The 14,631-nt window shown below is 50.7% G+C and overlaps 1 protein-coding gene across 1 annotated transcript in view; it reads left to right on the plus strand.

Moving 5' to 3' along the window:
* Window positions 1–14,005, plus strand: part of LOC122371899 (nephrin-like) — a 50,964-nt gene extending 36,959 nt beyond the window's left edge. The window contains exons 3-13 of the mRNA XM_043348670.1: window positions 130–338; window positions 1,240–1,347; window positions 2,228–2,431; window positions 4,984–5,138; window positions 6,438–6,582; window positions 6,868–6,998; window positions 9,029–9,200; window positions 12,350–12,507; window positions 12,863–12,984; window positions 13,347–13,650; window positions 13,976–14,005. Of these exons, the coding sequence (XP_043204605.1) occupies window positions 130–338; window positions 1,240–1,347; window positions 2,228–2,431; window positions 4,984–5,138; window positions 6,438–6,582; window positions 6,868–6,998; window positions 9,029–9,200; window positions 12,350–12,507; window positions 12,863–12,984; window positions 13,347–13,650; window positions 13,976–14,005 (1,738 nt within the window). The remainder of the gene's footprint in view (window positions 1–129; window positions 339–1,239; window positions 1,348–2,227; window positions 2,432–4,983; window positions 5,139–6,437; window positions 6,583–6,867; window positions 6,999–9,028; window positions 9,201–12,349; window positions 12,508–12,862; window positions 12,985–13,346; window positions 13,651–13,975) is intronic.
* Window positions 14,006–14,631: the final 626 nt, after the last annotated feature.

Here is a 14,631-nt window from a genome sequence, read left to right on the forward strand (position 1 = left end):
GCTCATTTTCTCTACGCCCACACCACTACCACCCTCCCTAACCCACCCACATCGCTGTTACGGCCCGCCTCAAACGACCCCGCTTATATCACGGCACTCAACCCCACCCCTACCCGTCTACACCGGCAGTTTTGACGCGCGAGGCGAGCGCTCATTCTCCGAGGGCTCAGTGGAGCAGGATCGGTTTCGTGGAGGACGAGCTCAGTTTGTGACCAACCGTGACCCCCCTGCGCTGCGGCTACACGCTGTGACGGCGGCCGACGAGGCGCTCTACCGGTGTCGGGTGGATTTCCGATCGAGCCCCACGCGAAACCAGCGCGTCAATCTCACCGTCATCAGTAAGTCGTGTGCAGAGGTATGTGTGGTTTGTGATACAGAGCAGAGTATGGTGGGAAATAGTCTTCTTGACGTCATTCGTCAGTGCAACATCTCAATATCTAGAAAAAAAGATGACAGTAAATGTTTACAGTGTATCTGAAACAACGACTTTTGGGAGAAAGGCGGAAGGTGATATGTTCCAGCGCATGTGTTTGTTATCCACTCTGATGTATTTATTATCCGTTCTCACGTGTTTATTAGCCACTCTCATGTGTTTAGTAGCTGGAGACCCAGCAGGCTGCGCGCCGCCATGACACCGGAAGGTTCACGGTCGGTCGTCGAGGTGTCGCGTAAATCTACGCTGACGTTTAATTTTGTAAAGTTTCCCGTCCCTCAGACGCCGGTTGAGTGTTAACAACTACAATGTGCCATAATAGGCGAGCTCGCCTCATTTGGATACGCTGTTTCCTAGTCTTGTGGCGTTAAATTCGAATTTATTGACTCCACATTGCGCAAGTTCCAACATAAATTACACCAATGACCTTGTTGGTGGACGTAATGTGTCCTGCAAAACTTTGCGACGCCTGAATTCACGACAGCCCCATATGTCCACATCAAAATTTTAAATACAGAAGGAAACAAAAATACTGAAAAATATGTTGCAGTTTATTTGTTCACAATGTGAAATGCGTTTCACAACAAAATTTCCTTGAGTACAAACAAATATTTGAAATGATGTTTCGCTTGAAAACAGCACCACGGAACACAATGCAAGAAGCATGACGCTATTCCTATATTTCTTTCTCATCTCTCTCTCTCTCTCTCTCTCTCTCTCTCTCTCTCTCTCTCTCTCTCTCTCTCTCTCTCTCTCTCTCTCTCTCTCTTTCTCTCTCTCTCTCTCTATCTCTCCCTGCGTTCCAGTACCACCGAACCCGCCGGAGATTCTGCACCGTGGCCGTCAGGTGATTGGCAGAATCGGACCCCTGGAGGAGGGCGCACCGCTGCACCTCACATGCCAGTCAGACGGAGGTATGTCCATTGTCCAATTCAGAAAGGAGGGGTTGAGCGAGATATGGTGCTGTACAGAATGACGAATTTGTATGCGAACTACGCATCTGAAAACTTCTCCGGCCGGTTTGAAGAAGGTAGTTATGTAACAAACTAAATGCTTGTAAGAGCACTTCATAGAAATGTGGGCGAGAATAAAAATATCACGGGTATGTTCCTTCTGACATGTTGTGCGATATATCCAGAAATTATCGTTACTTCAGTGGTAAATGAATGTCACGAACGTCACGAATAACACAAAATTGGCATATCACCCCATCAGGAAAATAAAACAACGTTATCACTTGTTCCATCGAGGCGTCACACCCTCTCTCTCCCTGTACGCGGTCACACCTGCGCAAAGTCCCACCCACACTTTCCGGCCGCGTTAACAATGCAGCGCCGTTCGCCGCGCGCGTCTCCGCCGTCGTCCGGTCACGCCGCGGCGCTGTCGCCGCCGACGGGAGGCGACGTTCGTCGTTTGCGGCGGTGGGGTCACGCGGTCACCGTAGGACGACGGCGGCTCAGTTTAGCAGGGGCGTCACGCACCGCCGTGACCAGCCCTGATGGAGTGGCCAGCTTCACAGCCGGGCTGCTCATGCATGGCAACGCGCCGCCGGCCGCGCTCCGCAGAGAGATTCACGCACTGTGGTGAACGGAGTGGTGCCGTGGTAACAACGTGCGGGGGTGGCCGCGGCGGGGCGACAGGGACTTACTTGAAATGCTCTACTGATCTTGTGCAAATGTTTCAATGATTGGTACGAAAATGCTTAGATTAGGAAAGACAAATGATAGCTGCTGCTCTATAACTGCGAATTTATCACAAGTCATGACGATTCAGAGGCGTATATCCTATCCTCAGGAACCCCGACTCCTCGGTTGGCCTGGATGTGGGACGGCCGAGAGGTCAACGCATCAGCAGTGCCATCTAGCGACGGTCGAGTGTACTGTGAGTTACACCTGCCACCGCTGATCCGCGACAACCTACACGCTCGTCTTACATGCATTGCTTCGAACACCAACGCCAGCAAGCCGGCGACATCAGATGTGGAGCTCGACATTTACTGTGAGTATAATCATCATGAACACCCACATATGTTTATCAGTAAATGGTGTTGAGGGTAAGTATAGAATCACTATTTTGCTTTTGAGAACCATAAGCGGCGTCACGTACCCATGGCTCTCCTGCCTGGTAACCCCAGCCCATCAGGACTGTCTGAAATCAACGGAGAATATCTGACTATCCAAGCGTTTCCAAATGACCCGATAAGCGCAGCAGACACCTCAAGCTGCATGGAGGGCCATATGCGAGTCGAAAATACCAGAAGCATGTGCCTGACAGTTACAAACGGATCGTGACGCTTGAGCTGGTTTTGATCCGGATCGTTTGTACGAGGTGGTAATAAAAGTGGTGATACTACGCGTCACTTGCAGTTAATTAGCGACTTGACGAGTCTATTTGCAATTCAATACTACAGTTTTAGGTCAGGGTTAAGCGCAAAAGGCTGCCGAGTTTTTAGAAGACAAGGAACAGTGCTACAGTGGCTCGATTTTCTCTATTACAGATATATTTAACCCGCGCACCGACGGGGGTCTGCGCCAACTTAGTACCGACGGGGGGGGGGGGCGGATGACCGCCCCCCCCCCCCTGAGATCTCGAGAACGAAGCAAGATAGCGACAAGCGGTAAACGGCATCGGATACGCACGGACAAGGTCTACAATTTTTACTAAGGTCATTTTCAGGTCAGGTCAAAGATGACGTCACAGGGGTCGAAAAAGTCAAAATGGCGGCGCGAGATATGGAGAGGGTTTTTCTCGAATAACTTTCGAAGTAGTCAAGATAGGAACAAACTAAGGGCATCATCGTGATCCTCTCGTCAATCTGCATCGAATGATATATATGTTGACCTCGAAAGGTCAAGGTCAAAGGTTGACCTCAGGTCACGTGACCTCGAGGTCATCATGTATATCATTCGATGCGTCTTGACGAGCTGAACACAATGAGACCATCCGCGTGGCTGTATCTTGTTCCTGTAAGGAGTTATTGGCAAAAAACCTTTGGTGACCTTTGATGACGTCACATGACCTTACAGCTGCCCAACAGCAAAACAGACCTCAAGGTAGTGAGGGTTGATCGTATGTGAAGTCATATATGGTATATGGGGCCATTCTGACCCGTTTTAGTGGTAAAAACAGGGAGTTGATTTTTCGCCCATTGACTTATAATGGGGAGGTCGCGAAATTGACCTGACCTTAGGTCACCGACATCAAAATTCGGAGATATACAAATTGTAGCTACTAATGACCTAATAACATCCTGCGACTTTCAAAGGCCTCCGACATCTACTGTAGCTCTGGCACGGTGACAAAGTTGCAAAAAAGTGACTTGAGGTTGGGTCATTCAAAGTGACCTGGTGACCTGACCTTAAAAGTTAGGAGGTTCAAACTTGCACACCATGTGTAAAATTGATGAGAGAATAGTCATACCAAATTTCGCGGCGCTACGCGCCGCGGTTTTCCCGCTATCCGCGAAAAACCTCAGGGGGGGGCGGATATCCGCCCCCCCCCGTCGGTGCGCGGGTTAACATGTCAAGCTGCTTTTATGACGTGCAGTAGTAAATAAGTACTAAATAAGTACTAAAATAAATATAATAAATAAGTACTAAATAAGTACAAAAATAGTAACAAATAAACATGAGCAAAAGAGGTGGTGCACGTAACGCGCTGGAGCCTAGGTGTAGGGCCCGTTCTCTGCGTTTTTCCACACCATCTCCTCCCTGAGCACCCCATCCCGTCCACTAATATCCATCTCAGTGATCGTGGTACCGCAAAAAGGCCTCTCGCAGCGCCCCCAGTATTCATCTTCATAGCGGCCGACAATCCGGCGCGGCCGCCGCAATACCGGTGACCGATCCGCAGTGATGGGCCGCGCCGCCTATCGCCGCCGCCACGCCGCCGCCGCCGCCGCCGCGCCATCGGCTGCCGTGCACCGTAATGGCCGGCGCCGCGCCGCATATGTCAGCCGGCGCCGCGCTAATACAGGGTGTCGGCACGCCATCCGGCGCGGGGGCGGCGCACGGGGCCCGGGCGGCCGTCCGTGCGGCCTGGGACCGCCGGGATGGGTTCATGGCGCGTCACGCGGCGCACAGCGATACGGCGCACTGCTCTCTGGGTAATTGTCCGGATCAGCTCCCGGTGCTCAGGAAAATGACGGTCGCAGGGCGGAGAAAGAGATGGAGAAATAATAATAGACTGGCAATCCGTTCAGCATCTATGACAATCGAGCTTAGTGAATGTCCGTCCGGATATTGTGTGCTCAGAATAACAGATACCACCATCGCAGCCTCGTGATGAAAGTATTGCTGCTGTTTCTCTAAAAAAAAGCATGGAGAACATCTATGTAATGTGGTCTGGGAACAACTGGACTGCCTTTTATTGTTGCGATCTTTTTATTTATTTAGGTCGACTTACATCCAACCGATATGTCATTCATTAACAATACACTGATACGGTGTGTTATCTTGTCCGTAATTTAGTAAGATTAGGCAGCGGGGAACTCAGTGTTAAACTCCTCTTATGAAGATGACCGCGGTGACGACAGCTGTTCCTCGTTCCAGTTCGACCACTGAGTGTGGAGATGCTGGGCTCCTCGCTGAACTCCATGTCATCGGAGCAGTCGTACGACCTCCTGTGTCGTACTTACGGCTCGCGGCCCCCTGCCAATATCACCTGGTGGATCGGGAGCAGACGCCTCACCGGACACAAACACGCGGTTAGTGACCTGACCGTGACCTGACCTGACGCGGTCGGAGACCCGACTGTCCATCGTCTACTGTTCACCTTAACTCATCAGGTTTTGCTCTTAAACTATAACTGCGCTTTTTATGGTAAGAGTTTTTAGTTTATCCAGCTTCTAAACCAGTGCAGTGGCGAATAATTATGAATATGAGGGATAGCTCCAAGACCATTCCAGTTTCGAACAGCTGCAGCTTTTCAGGCAGTTGCTTATAAACCAATGTAATTACACAGCTAAACATGCTGACAGTCTCAAGCATACGTGACCCTTTTGTGTGCACCCTGATGCTGTTTTCACCTCCATACATGGTTGAAAGAAGCACATTTTGTCAGCTCTCTGCCCTGCATAGCGATGGTTTGGCTCGTCTCACCTGAGAATACGAAACAGAACGGCCGGGCTCTCTCGGCGACAGTGGCGGGGGAAGGAAAAATGTCGCATCGTTTAGCCACTTTCATTTGTCATCTGGAAGGCGGCAAAATAAACGAAACCGGCTGTTCCATCAGCAGTTGGCGTGCATTCAGGGCGATAGGCACCATCACTTACCGTTATCGCTCAGCCTAGCCTGATATATGACAATAATTCAATGGCTTACGTCTCGCCCCTTGTGAGTCTGGTGATTTGGAGATTGAGAAGTCCTGATAATTCTCGCGTTGCAACGCTGTGCTGGCTGGTTGGAAGCGATAAGGTAATCTGACTACTGTAATTCCAATGTGATATCACTCACATCGCTAAAACCTCGCAGTGGTGTTGTGAACGTTTTCTTGATCTATTGTTATTTTTTCCTCGTAAAGCGGTATGGGATTTCGTTCTCACTACAGACCGCTGCAGCGGTCTAGCCATACAAACAACGCCGTCCTCCGCTTCCTACAAGAAGGTAGAAACCGGAAGTCTAAACGTTTTTTTGCCAGCTCAATATTTGTGATATGGTTCTCAACACATAAAGAACACCACCATAGATATGTCTTGTAATCAAGGGTGTAATGAAGCGTTATCCATGCGTATCTGTTAGGTGTATTTTCATAGAATGTCATTCTCCCCAATCTGCCTTTTTTATATCGTTCCCTTCAACTAGTGAGAGTCATCTTCGTCCTCCCGATATCCTTCAGATTGTGCAATCCGCATCCATTCGCCGTCCATTTTGCTAAAACCACAATCACCGTTCACTTCTTTCTGAGGGCACCTACTCCCCTTGCCAGTCACATTCCAGCTGATCACGCTCACCGTCCACCTCCCCCCTTTCGAGCGTGTCACCTCCGTTGTTCTCTTCCCGGCCAGGCGGTGAGCCGAGGTAACGTCAGCAGCAGCTCCGTATCGTTCCGACCCAGCGCCTCTCAGCACGGCCTGCCGCTCGTCTGTCGAGCCGAGAACGACCTCGTCTCCAACGGCATCATCGAGGACAGGAGGACTCTCAACGTCCGATGTGAGATGGTGCTGCTCCTGCAGTAGTGGGAGGGCTTGGTAGATTTTCTGAGCTTCGAATTATATGTTGCCTGTTGCTGAAGTGAGAATATTTATTGAGTAACACCGAAATGCCCGCAATATCTTATCAAGGACCTTGTCTAATTCATGTTAAACATCCACAAGTAGCATGTTTCTGCAGCGTTTGAAAATAATGGTGCACCTGTTCATGCACAATTGTTTTATTAAATACGTCAGGCATCTCCCTTGGGTAGCAAAGAGTGACGAATGCTCCTTTTTCCCGCAGATGCTCCACAAGTCAACCTTCGCTTGGGAAACGCCTTGGACCCGAATAAAATACAAGAAGGAGCTGATGCTTACTTTGATTGTGAAATACAAGCAAATCCCAAAATTTACAGCGTCAAATGGAATCATAAGGTAGGAAAACTGTTTCAGCCATGCATTGCGGATTGCTGTTGATTGTTTCTAACATTGACAACACGTTTCCGATACAAGCTCTGTCATCTTATCAGCGAAATTTTAACAGCTCGGAGCCTAAATATGACAAGCTGCTTCAAAGCATAATGCGCCCTCCGCCTCCAAGCTACGTAACTGTTATCGACGTATATGTTATCGACGTATATGTTATCGTTAGCTGTATCGACAGCCTGCATAGCGCGAGTCGCTACCCACTACAGTCAGTTCAACCGAAGCCGCTTTCCTCGCCCCAGCTGCCGGCTGCGTTGCTTTATGATCTTCGGATGCGAGTGTGGTCATTTGTCACTGCTGCGCCACAAATGCATCAGCCGGGGTGACAGGGCGCTCATTTGGAGCGCGGCGCGACGGTGACAATCGGAGTTAGCGGGCCCGAGGCTGTGCTAATCACACGACAGACTTGGTGGCGGTGGCGAATGCGATGCTCTGCGGTCGATCTGAGCTCGTTATCTGTTGGCCACTCAGAATTTGTCTTTGGCTGGACTACAGTTTTGCCGTACTGAGTAAATATGTGTGTTCATGTATCTCAAGATTAGTGTCGTTCTATTCTATGTACACCTGGTCAGCAGCCGCCTCACAGTACTGGTAAATTACTAAACTGATTCTTTCATGGTAAAATCATAGCCGACTGCGAACGTCGTACTTCTCTAACTTTGGCAAACACCGTGTTCTCCAGTCAGCTTATCTATGGCCAGTTTGCAGCCAGTCCACGGTCAGTCTTATACAGTCACCTGAGGTCAGTCCACACTGACCTGAGGTCACCTAACGTCTCCCGCAGCCAGTCCAGCGTCACCTGAGGTCAGTCCACCCTTGTCACCTGAGGTCAATCTGCGGTCGGAGGCGCAGTTTGCCGCAATGAATCACTGCTGCAGCCACCGGCCGGTGTTTGAATGTCGCCCGCCGGGGCTCCGGTCTGACAAAGAAGAATTATAAGCCACTGATTGCTCTCCGGACCCTCCATTTGTCATGTGCTCGTCGCTCCTGCCCGCTGCCGCCGCGCCGGGGGCTGGCCGGTCCTGTCCGTGGTTTATTGCCTGCGGGATATGCATCGGAGTCCCTTAGAAGTTGTTCGCTTGGTGTCGGAATTCCAAGTATTTTGTTAAGTTCTTCTTTAGTTAACAGCTGATGAATGTGTGCTAAGTTTTGCATAGGTACCTACAATGAAATAAATACGTGCCAAGAGGAATACAAACGGAATACAAACTGAACAGTTGTAATCACTTGCATCTAATAGTTCATTCTCCCAACTGACAAGCCGCACGAATGTTTGCTCAGTTTCGGTCTTGATATATGTAATGCAACTATACTAGCCCGTCGCGGTAGCCGCCACCTGCCCCGGTGGCTGCTATGGCCGATCGTCGCCGCCGGAGGCCGGCCCACGTGCCCAGGCCACCGGTCGAGAGGTCGGCCGCTCGATAGACCGTTCATCCTCCGCTGGACTCCGGTCAGAGGCGCGCCCACAAAGGGACCGCAGACATGACAGCCACTCAGGAGAGAAGGCATGCCGCTCGATTGCGTGGGAGCGCTGGTCATTGTCAGAGGCAGAGATGCGATTATGAAATTAACCGAAAAGAGAGACGGAAGTTTGGCGTCGATAGGCATTCCATGCGCTGAAAGAACGACGTGAGGCATTTTTTATTTCAATTTTACAGCGGCTGTCGTTGGACAGATATTCTGGGCTGTGCGGAAATATATCAAACACTTGACGCCAATTATGTGCCATAAATTGACACACATGGCACGCCATTTGATTGATTCTTGATAATTCATAAGCGTAAGCAATCCGTGCAGTTTCTTCTCAAGTCCCTGTCCCTATACTTCCTGCTGCATTCTTTATTACGAGCTGCTCTAAGTACTTCGTCATCTTTTGCCTGTTCTTCTTTTTCTTCGTCTTTCGAAACCCTATGTCGTGTTATCATGGACGTGGTTATTGCTCGTTTTACCTCACGTCTGTGTGTTTTTTTTCCGTGCAGGGTATGCCGGTGGAGCCGAGCTCCCAGCTGGGGGTCAGTGACATGGTCACTATCAGCGACCGGAGCCTGGTGATCCGCAACCTCAGCCGGCGCGCCTCTGGGCCCTACAGCTGCAGCGCTTCCAACCCGGAGGGCGAGGGCGTCAGCCGGCCGGTCCATCTCAGCGTCAGGTGTAAGGAGGGACTAGGGAGAGAGGGAGAGAGAGAGAGAGAGAGAGAGAGAGAGAGAGAGAGAGAGAGAGAGAGAGAGAGAGAGAGAGAGAGAGAGAGAGGAGAGAGAGAGAGAGGAGAGAGAGAGAGAGAGGAGAGAGAGTGGGAGGGTACAGGGCGAGGGTGTCAGTCGGCCGGTCCATCTCAGCGTCAGGTGTAAGGAGGAAGGGAAGGGGGTCTGGGGAGAGAGTGGGAGGGCAGAGGGGAGGGAGTCAGTCGGCCGGTCCATCTCAGCGTCAGGTGTAAGGAGGAAGGGAAGGGGGTCTGGGGAGAGAGTGGGAGGGCAGAGGGGAGGGGAGTCAGTCGGCCGGTCCATCTCAGCGTCAGGTGTAAGGAGGAAGGGAAGGGGGTCTGGGGAGAGAGTGGGAGGGCAGAGGGGAGGGCGTCAGCCGGCCGGTCCATCTCAGCGCCAGGTGTAAGGAGGAAGGGAAGGGAGGGGAGGGAGGTGGAAGGGGGGAAGAAAGTTGTGCTTATTTTCTGCTATACCTTGGCAGCGCATGGCTTTAAAAATAGTGGAGGATTCTTAAATGTGGGTTTGCAGCAAAGTTTTAGTATGTTAGAATGTTGGAATGACTAAAGTATTTATGAATTTAGGGGAGAGTGGGGAAAGATGCCCAGGGTTTGACTATGTCATATATTATTCGAAAATGACGATCGGAAAGCCAAAACTTGGAGTTTCAACGGAAGCCGACATCATTTTTCTCCAAAAATATCACACTTCCGTGCCTGAAATATGATAACTTTTTTTGCTATTAAGCATTTTCCTGAAGAAGTGAAAGGGGGCATCTTACTCCACAGGGTGGAAAAGACGCCCCCTGGCGCTGGGTAAGATGCCCCCTGCACTAAAAGTGACATAAATAGGCACGTGAATCGCCTGAACGAATCAGTAGTCCCTTCGAGCCTGCAGTAGACACCAAACGTCATCGTAAGGGCCCTCAAAAGTAGTCGTAAGGGGCTTCAGAGGTCATCGTTAGGGCCATCATAGTCCAGCGTGGCCAAACAAGCATCCGTGGTGGCGTTCGGAGACCACTGTGGGGCCCTTATAGGTCTTCATGATGCTTGAGGGCCCTCGAGCCCATCGTGGGGACCTCAGATGCCAGCGCGGCCCGTGGAGCCAACGCGTGGGAGCCCTCAAAGGATGTCGTGAGGGGCCCTAGAACCAAAAAATGGGGCCCACAGAGGCCGTCGTGAGGGCTCTCAGAGTCAGATGCCGCCCAAAAAGTCGCTGTGTGGGCCGAGAGACCGGCATGGGGAGCACCCGACCGTACCGGACTCTCAATAGTCCCAGATCGGCTTTTGTCTCTCATCACAAGTATGTAATAAATGATTTGACGGGCTGCTTGAAGGACAGCCTACGGATTTAGGGGGGCGTCTTTCCCCATCAGCACAGGGGGCATCTTACCCCAAGGTACCGAAGTAACATTAAATCAGCACAATTTGTTAGCCAGAAAACTACACCCTGAAACAAACTGTTTGGGACACAGTACACGCATGTTAATGTATCACGACTATAGCAAGGGACGCAAAAATTATCTACCTTTTTTGATATTTACAATGTTTTGACGCCAAAATATTTTTTGAAAGCAGCAAATAAAAAACATGCAATCGCCAGCCAGCCGTTGCCCAACTGAGCTTCGCAAATTTTTGTGCAGTTAACAAGGCAGGCTTCTGCTTTACGCTAAGAACATTAATTTCCAGATTCGATTCTTTGTTTCCCCGCTAGAGGGGGTGGGGCGTCTTTCCCACCCTGGGCATCTTACCCCACTCTCCCCTATAAGCAGGTGTTCCATTCAACGCTTATAAAGATTACTTCGTATATTAGAAGAGGTGTCAAAGTTTTTCAATCATTGTGTGCTCTGACCATCTATCCCTGGCGTCGGGGCCATCTTCCGGCAGCGGTCCATCTTTGCTGTGACATTAGCGTCCAAAGTCCGTCCACGGCTAAAACAACAGCTGTCTGATCCCCGGTGAAGCCGGGCTTACACGAGATTTGCTGTCAGAGACCCGGCTCAGGTCCGGTGCGCAGGCCGCCCCACTGGCGGTGCTCCCACGCCCCGAGCAGGCAGTCTATCTTGTCGGCAGTTGGGGCCGTTTTTGAGGAGGCCCACACTTAATAACACATCGCTCCGTGCCGAAAGGTGGAAATTAAATTTGGCTCCCCGTGGTGCTGATAGATGGGCAAATAAGCGCCGGCGCCGGTGGGAACTAGTGCCGGAAAGATGTTGGAGTTTTAGATCGGCCCGGGGCGCGGGATTGGACAGGGGGCTGCGCTAGGGTGTGAAAAATAAAGTATTTCAAGGGTTGTAAAAGCGATGAATTGTTTTTATCCGAAGGCCCCATGAAGATAAATGATATATTCTGAAAACAAATGCCTATTGCAATTCATCCAGGTCGACACTCTCGCAAACCAATGTCCTAAATGCATTGGCAAGGTACCATATATTATCGCTCTAAAATGTTGTATCTGACAGAAGTGGCATCACTTTGAAAAGTCATTTTCACTAAATCCTTACAACCTTACGAGCTGTTGCGTCTTTCTTAGCAAAACCATAGCTGGAACTGGAAACTGTCTACCACCGATGCCTGCGCGAAAAACTGCGTCAAGAGCTATAGCAAATCGGATCGTTTCAATGCTTATCATGCAGCTGCCATCCGCCCGCACTCCTGTCCAATGTCCATATCCAGTTCTTCGTCTGCTGTATAGACTGTACCGCAACACAGCCGTGTGTTGCGGCACAGCATACCCATCTGCTGAGCCGTCGTTGACTTGGTAATGGAGAGATGTGCCCCCTAAGCGTGCAGCAAGGCGCACATCCGCTCTAAAGAGTATGTAAGCAGTAAAACTGCACATTGCACAAGCACACACGCCACGATGCCAACTACACTTGCAATGACAATAGCGAACTATCAACTGTCCGAGTACAAATCAAGAAGGAACTAAAAAACTAAAATTACACAAAATGCTGCCACAGCCAGACTGCCAATTTACACCATCTGTTTTGCATCCGACGTCTGCGGTCTGAGCCTTCACATCTGACCAATGAGCCCTGCCCTCCAAAGTCGGTACCCTGTGTGACCTCTGACCTCTGTATAACCTCTGCCCTCTCTGCAGACGCGCCCGTGTGTCGGCCGGGTCAGCCGCGGCGCTATGGGGTGACCCGCAGCCAGCCGACCCCGGTCACATGTCAGGTGGACGCTGACCCGCCCCAGGTCACCTTCGCCTGGCGCTTCAACACGTCGCTGGAGACGCTGGACCTCACCAACTCAGCGGTACGTCAGTTCTCCGAACTGGGAGACTGGGGTAAATGTAAATTTATCGTCCTATTGCAGTTATGGACGACGGATGCATTTGCCATCAATTGACTGGTAGTCGAATTCCAATATGTGTTTCAATCCTGAAGGATGACTTGGGGGCGGGGCGTAAACAGGGTTTTCTGTGTCGTAGCAAGCACGCACTTTGATGGGAGGATAAGTTCACGACTTAATAGTAGTCATTACTACGACGGCAACCAATAAGATCCACTTGCTGGTTGTCAAAGTTCATGATGTCCCTCACTCGGACCTATTCTCTCAATGTTCTGATGGTATTTCAACCCCACTTCAAACCCGCGCTCATCTCTTTCAGGCCACCTCTGATGGCTTGGCAAGCACTATATCGTTTTTGCCTCGAGCGGACCAGGATTATGGCCAGATGATCTGCATGGCTACTAACAGCATCGGCCGAATGGTGCGGCCCGTGTGTTCAACGTGGTCGCCGCCGGTGAGTTGGAATGCTTGTCTCGTCAGAAATTATTGTTTTGTTGTTGCTCTGAATCTGACATATCTTTTAACCAATTGACTCAAATATGCAATTGACCAACATTTCATGCAGTTGGCTCTAATGGTTCAAAGAGTACGGGCCTACGGCTCATTTATTCTTATCGGTTCAAGAAGGTCTCAAGAGGCGTATTTCTTGTGATCAAAAGCTTAGCATAGACGCAGCATTGTGTCATAAAGTGACCTCTTCTTTCAAGTTCTTCGTTTCTCGTCTTTCAATGATGCAAACAAATGGTTGGCACTACCACACAACACACCGTGGCACCTTCACCGGACCGTTGGTTTATCCTCAGGCCGTCCGGAGCCCTGCACGACTGCCTCGTGCTCAACCAGAGCTCCGAGTCCCTGTCAGTCCGCTGCAAGGCCGGCTTCGACGGCGGACTGGCACAGCGCTTCGTGGCGGAGCTTCGCGAAGCGGCCGGTCGCCGACTGCTGCGCAACCTGACCCAGGCTAAGCCTGATTTCTCGGTGCGCCACCTGCCTGCCGGACTGCGACTGCGACTAGAGCTTTATGCAGAGAACGACAGAGGACGCAGCGAGCCGGTTACCATCGACGGTCTGACGCTGCAGGCGGCAGAGAAACGCGTCAGCAACGACGCTGGTGGGTGGGGGGAGAGAGAGAGGGAGAGGGAGAGGGAGAGGGAGATGGAGAGGGAGAGAGAGAGAGAGAGAGAGGAGGAGAGAGAGAGAGAGAGAGAGAGGAGGGAGAGGGAGAGGTAGAGGGATAGGGAGATGGAGAGGGAGAGAGAGACTCGGGGAGAAAAAAGAACACTACCACAGGGGTTCATGGGTGAAAAGTGGAGACAATGGTGAAAAATTGCGGAAAATTGAAGGACATGTGTTTCTGTGAATATATTTATGGAACCCCTCCCCCAATCGCCCCTGTCCAGCGCTGACCTGTTGCCTTTGTGTGTGCCCTCAGGCTCCACCCATCTGCAGGAGGTGTCCATGACCCCTGTGATCGGAGTGCTGATCGGAGGCGTGCTCTCCCTCCTGCTGATCGCTGTGGAGTAGTGGCCTGTCTACGGAGCAGGTAGGAATGGTGCAGGAGAGGGGTGGGGGTTCAGCTACTGCAGGTCCATGCTGGTGACAGGGTCACAGGAGAGAGGGGTGGTGACTGATCGCTATAGCAGCTGATGAATGTAGGCATTAGGTAAAAAATAAAAACAAGAGATGTGTTTAGCGTATCTGGTCAAGGAAAAATCGATGTTGAAATCAGGCATTGAACTCCGTTCCAAGTGACTGCAATTTGCTTAATCATATGCTTCTCTGTATTTTATATAGTTTACCGTGGTCCACTTTTACGGAATATTTTCTTTACGACCATTGCTGCTAGGCTGAATCTATGTAAAATAGTCGTATTCAATTTGTTTTACAAGCATTATTGGATACTTTTTATCGCGCTTATAACATCGAACGCCTGTTTCTGTGACGTATTACATGCATGACCATTTGATTTATTTATTATTTGTTGATCGCATGCGCTTCGCCATGCTCAGAGTCTGACCCTAACAGGTCCCGTTTGTGACATGCCGGCAGCCACGCCGCGGGCAAGTCGGAGACCCCGGCTGACCTGGT

Source organism: Amphibalanus amphitrite, unplaced genomic scaffold (assembly GCF_019059575.1).
Source record: "Amphibalanus amphitrite isolate SeventyFive unplaced genomic scaffold, NRLGWU_Aamphi_draft 001290F_arrow, whole genome shotgun sequence".
Taxonomy (NCBI): Eukaryota; Metazoa; Arthropoda; class Thecostraca; order Balanomorpha; family Balanidae; genus Amphibalanus; species Amphibalanus amphitrite.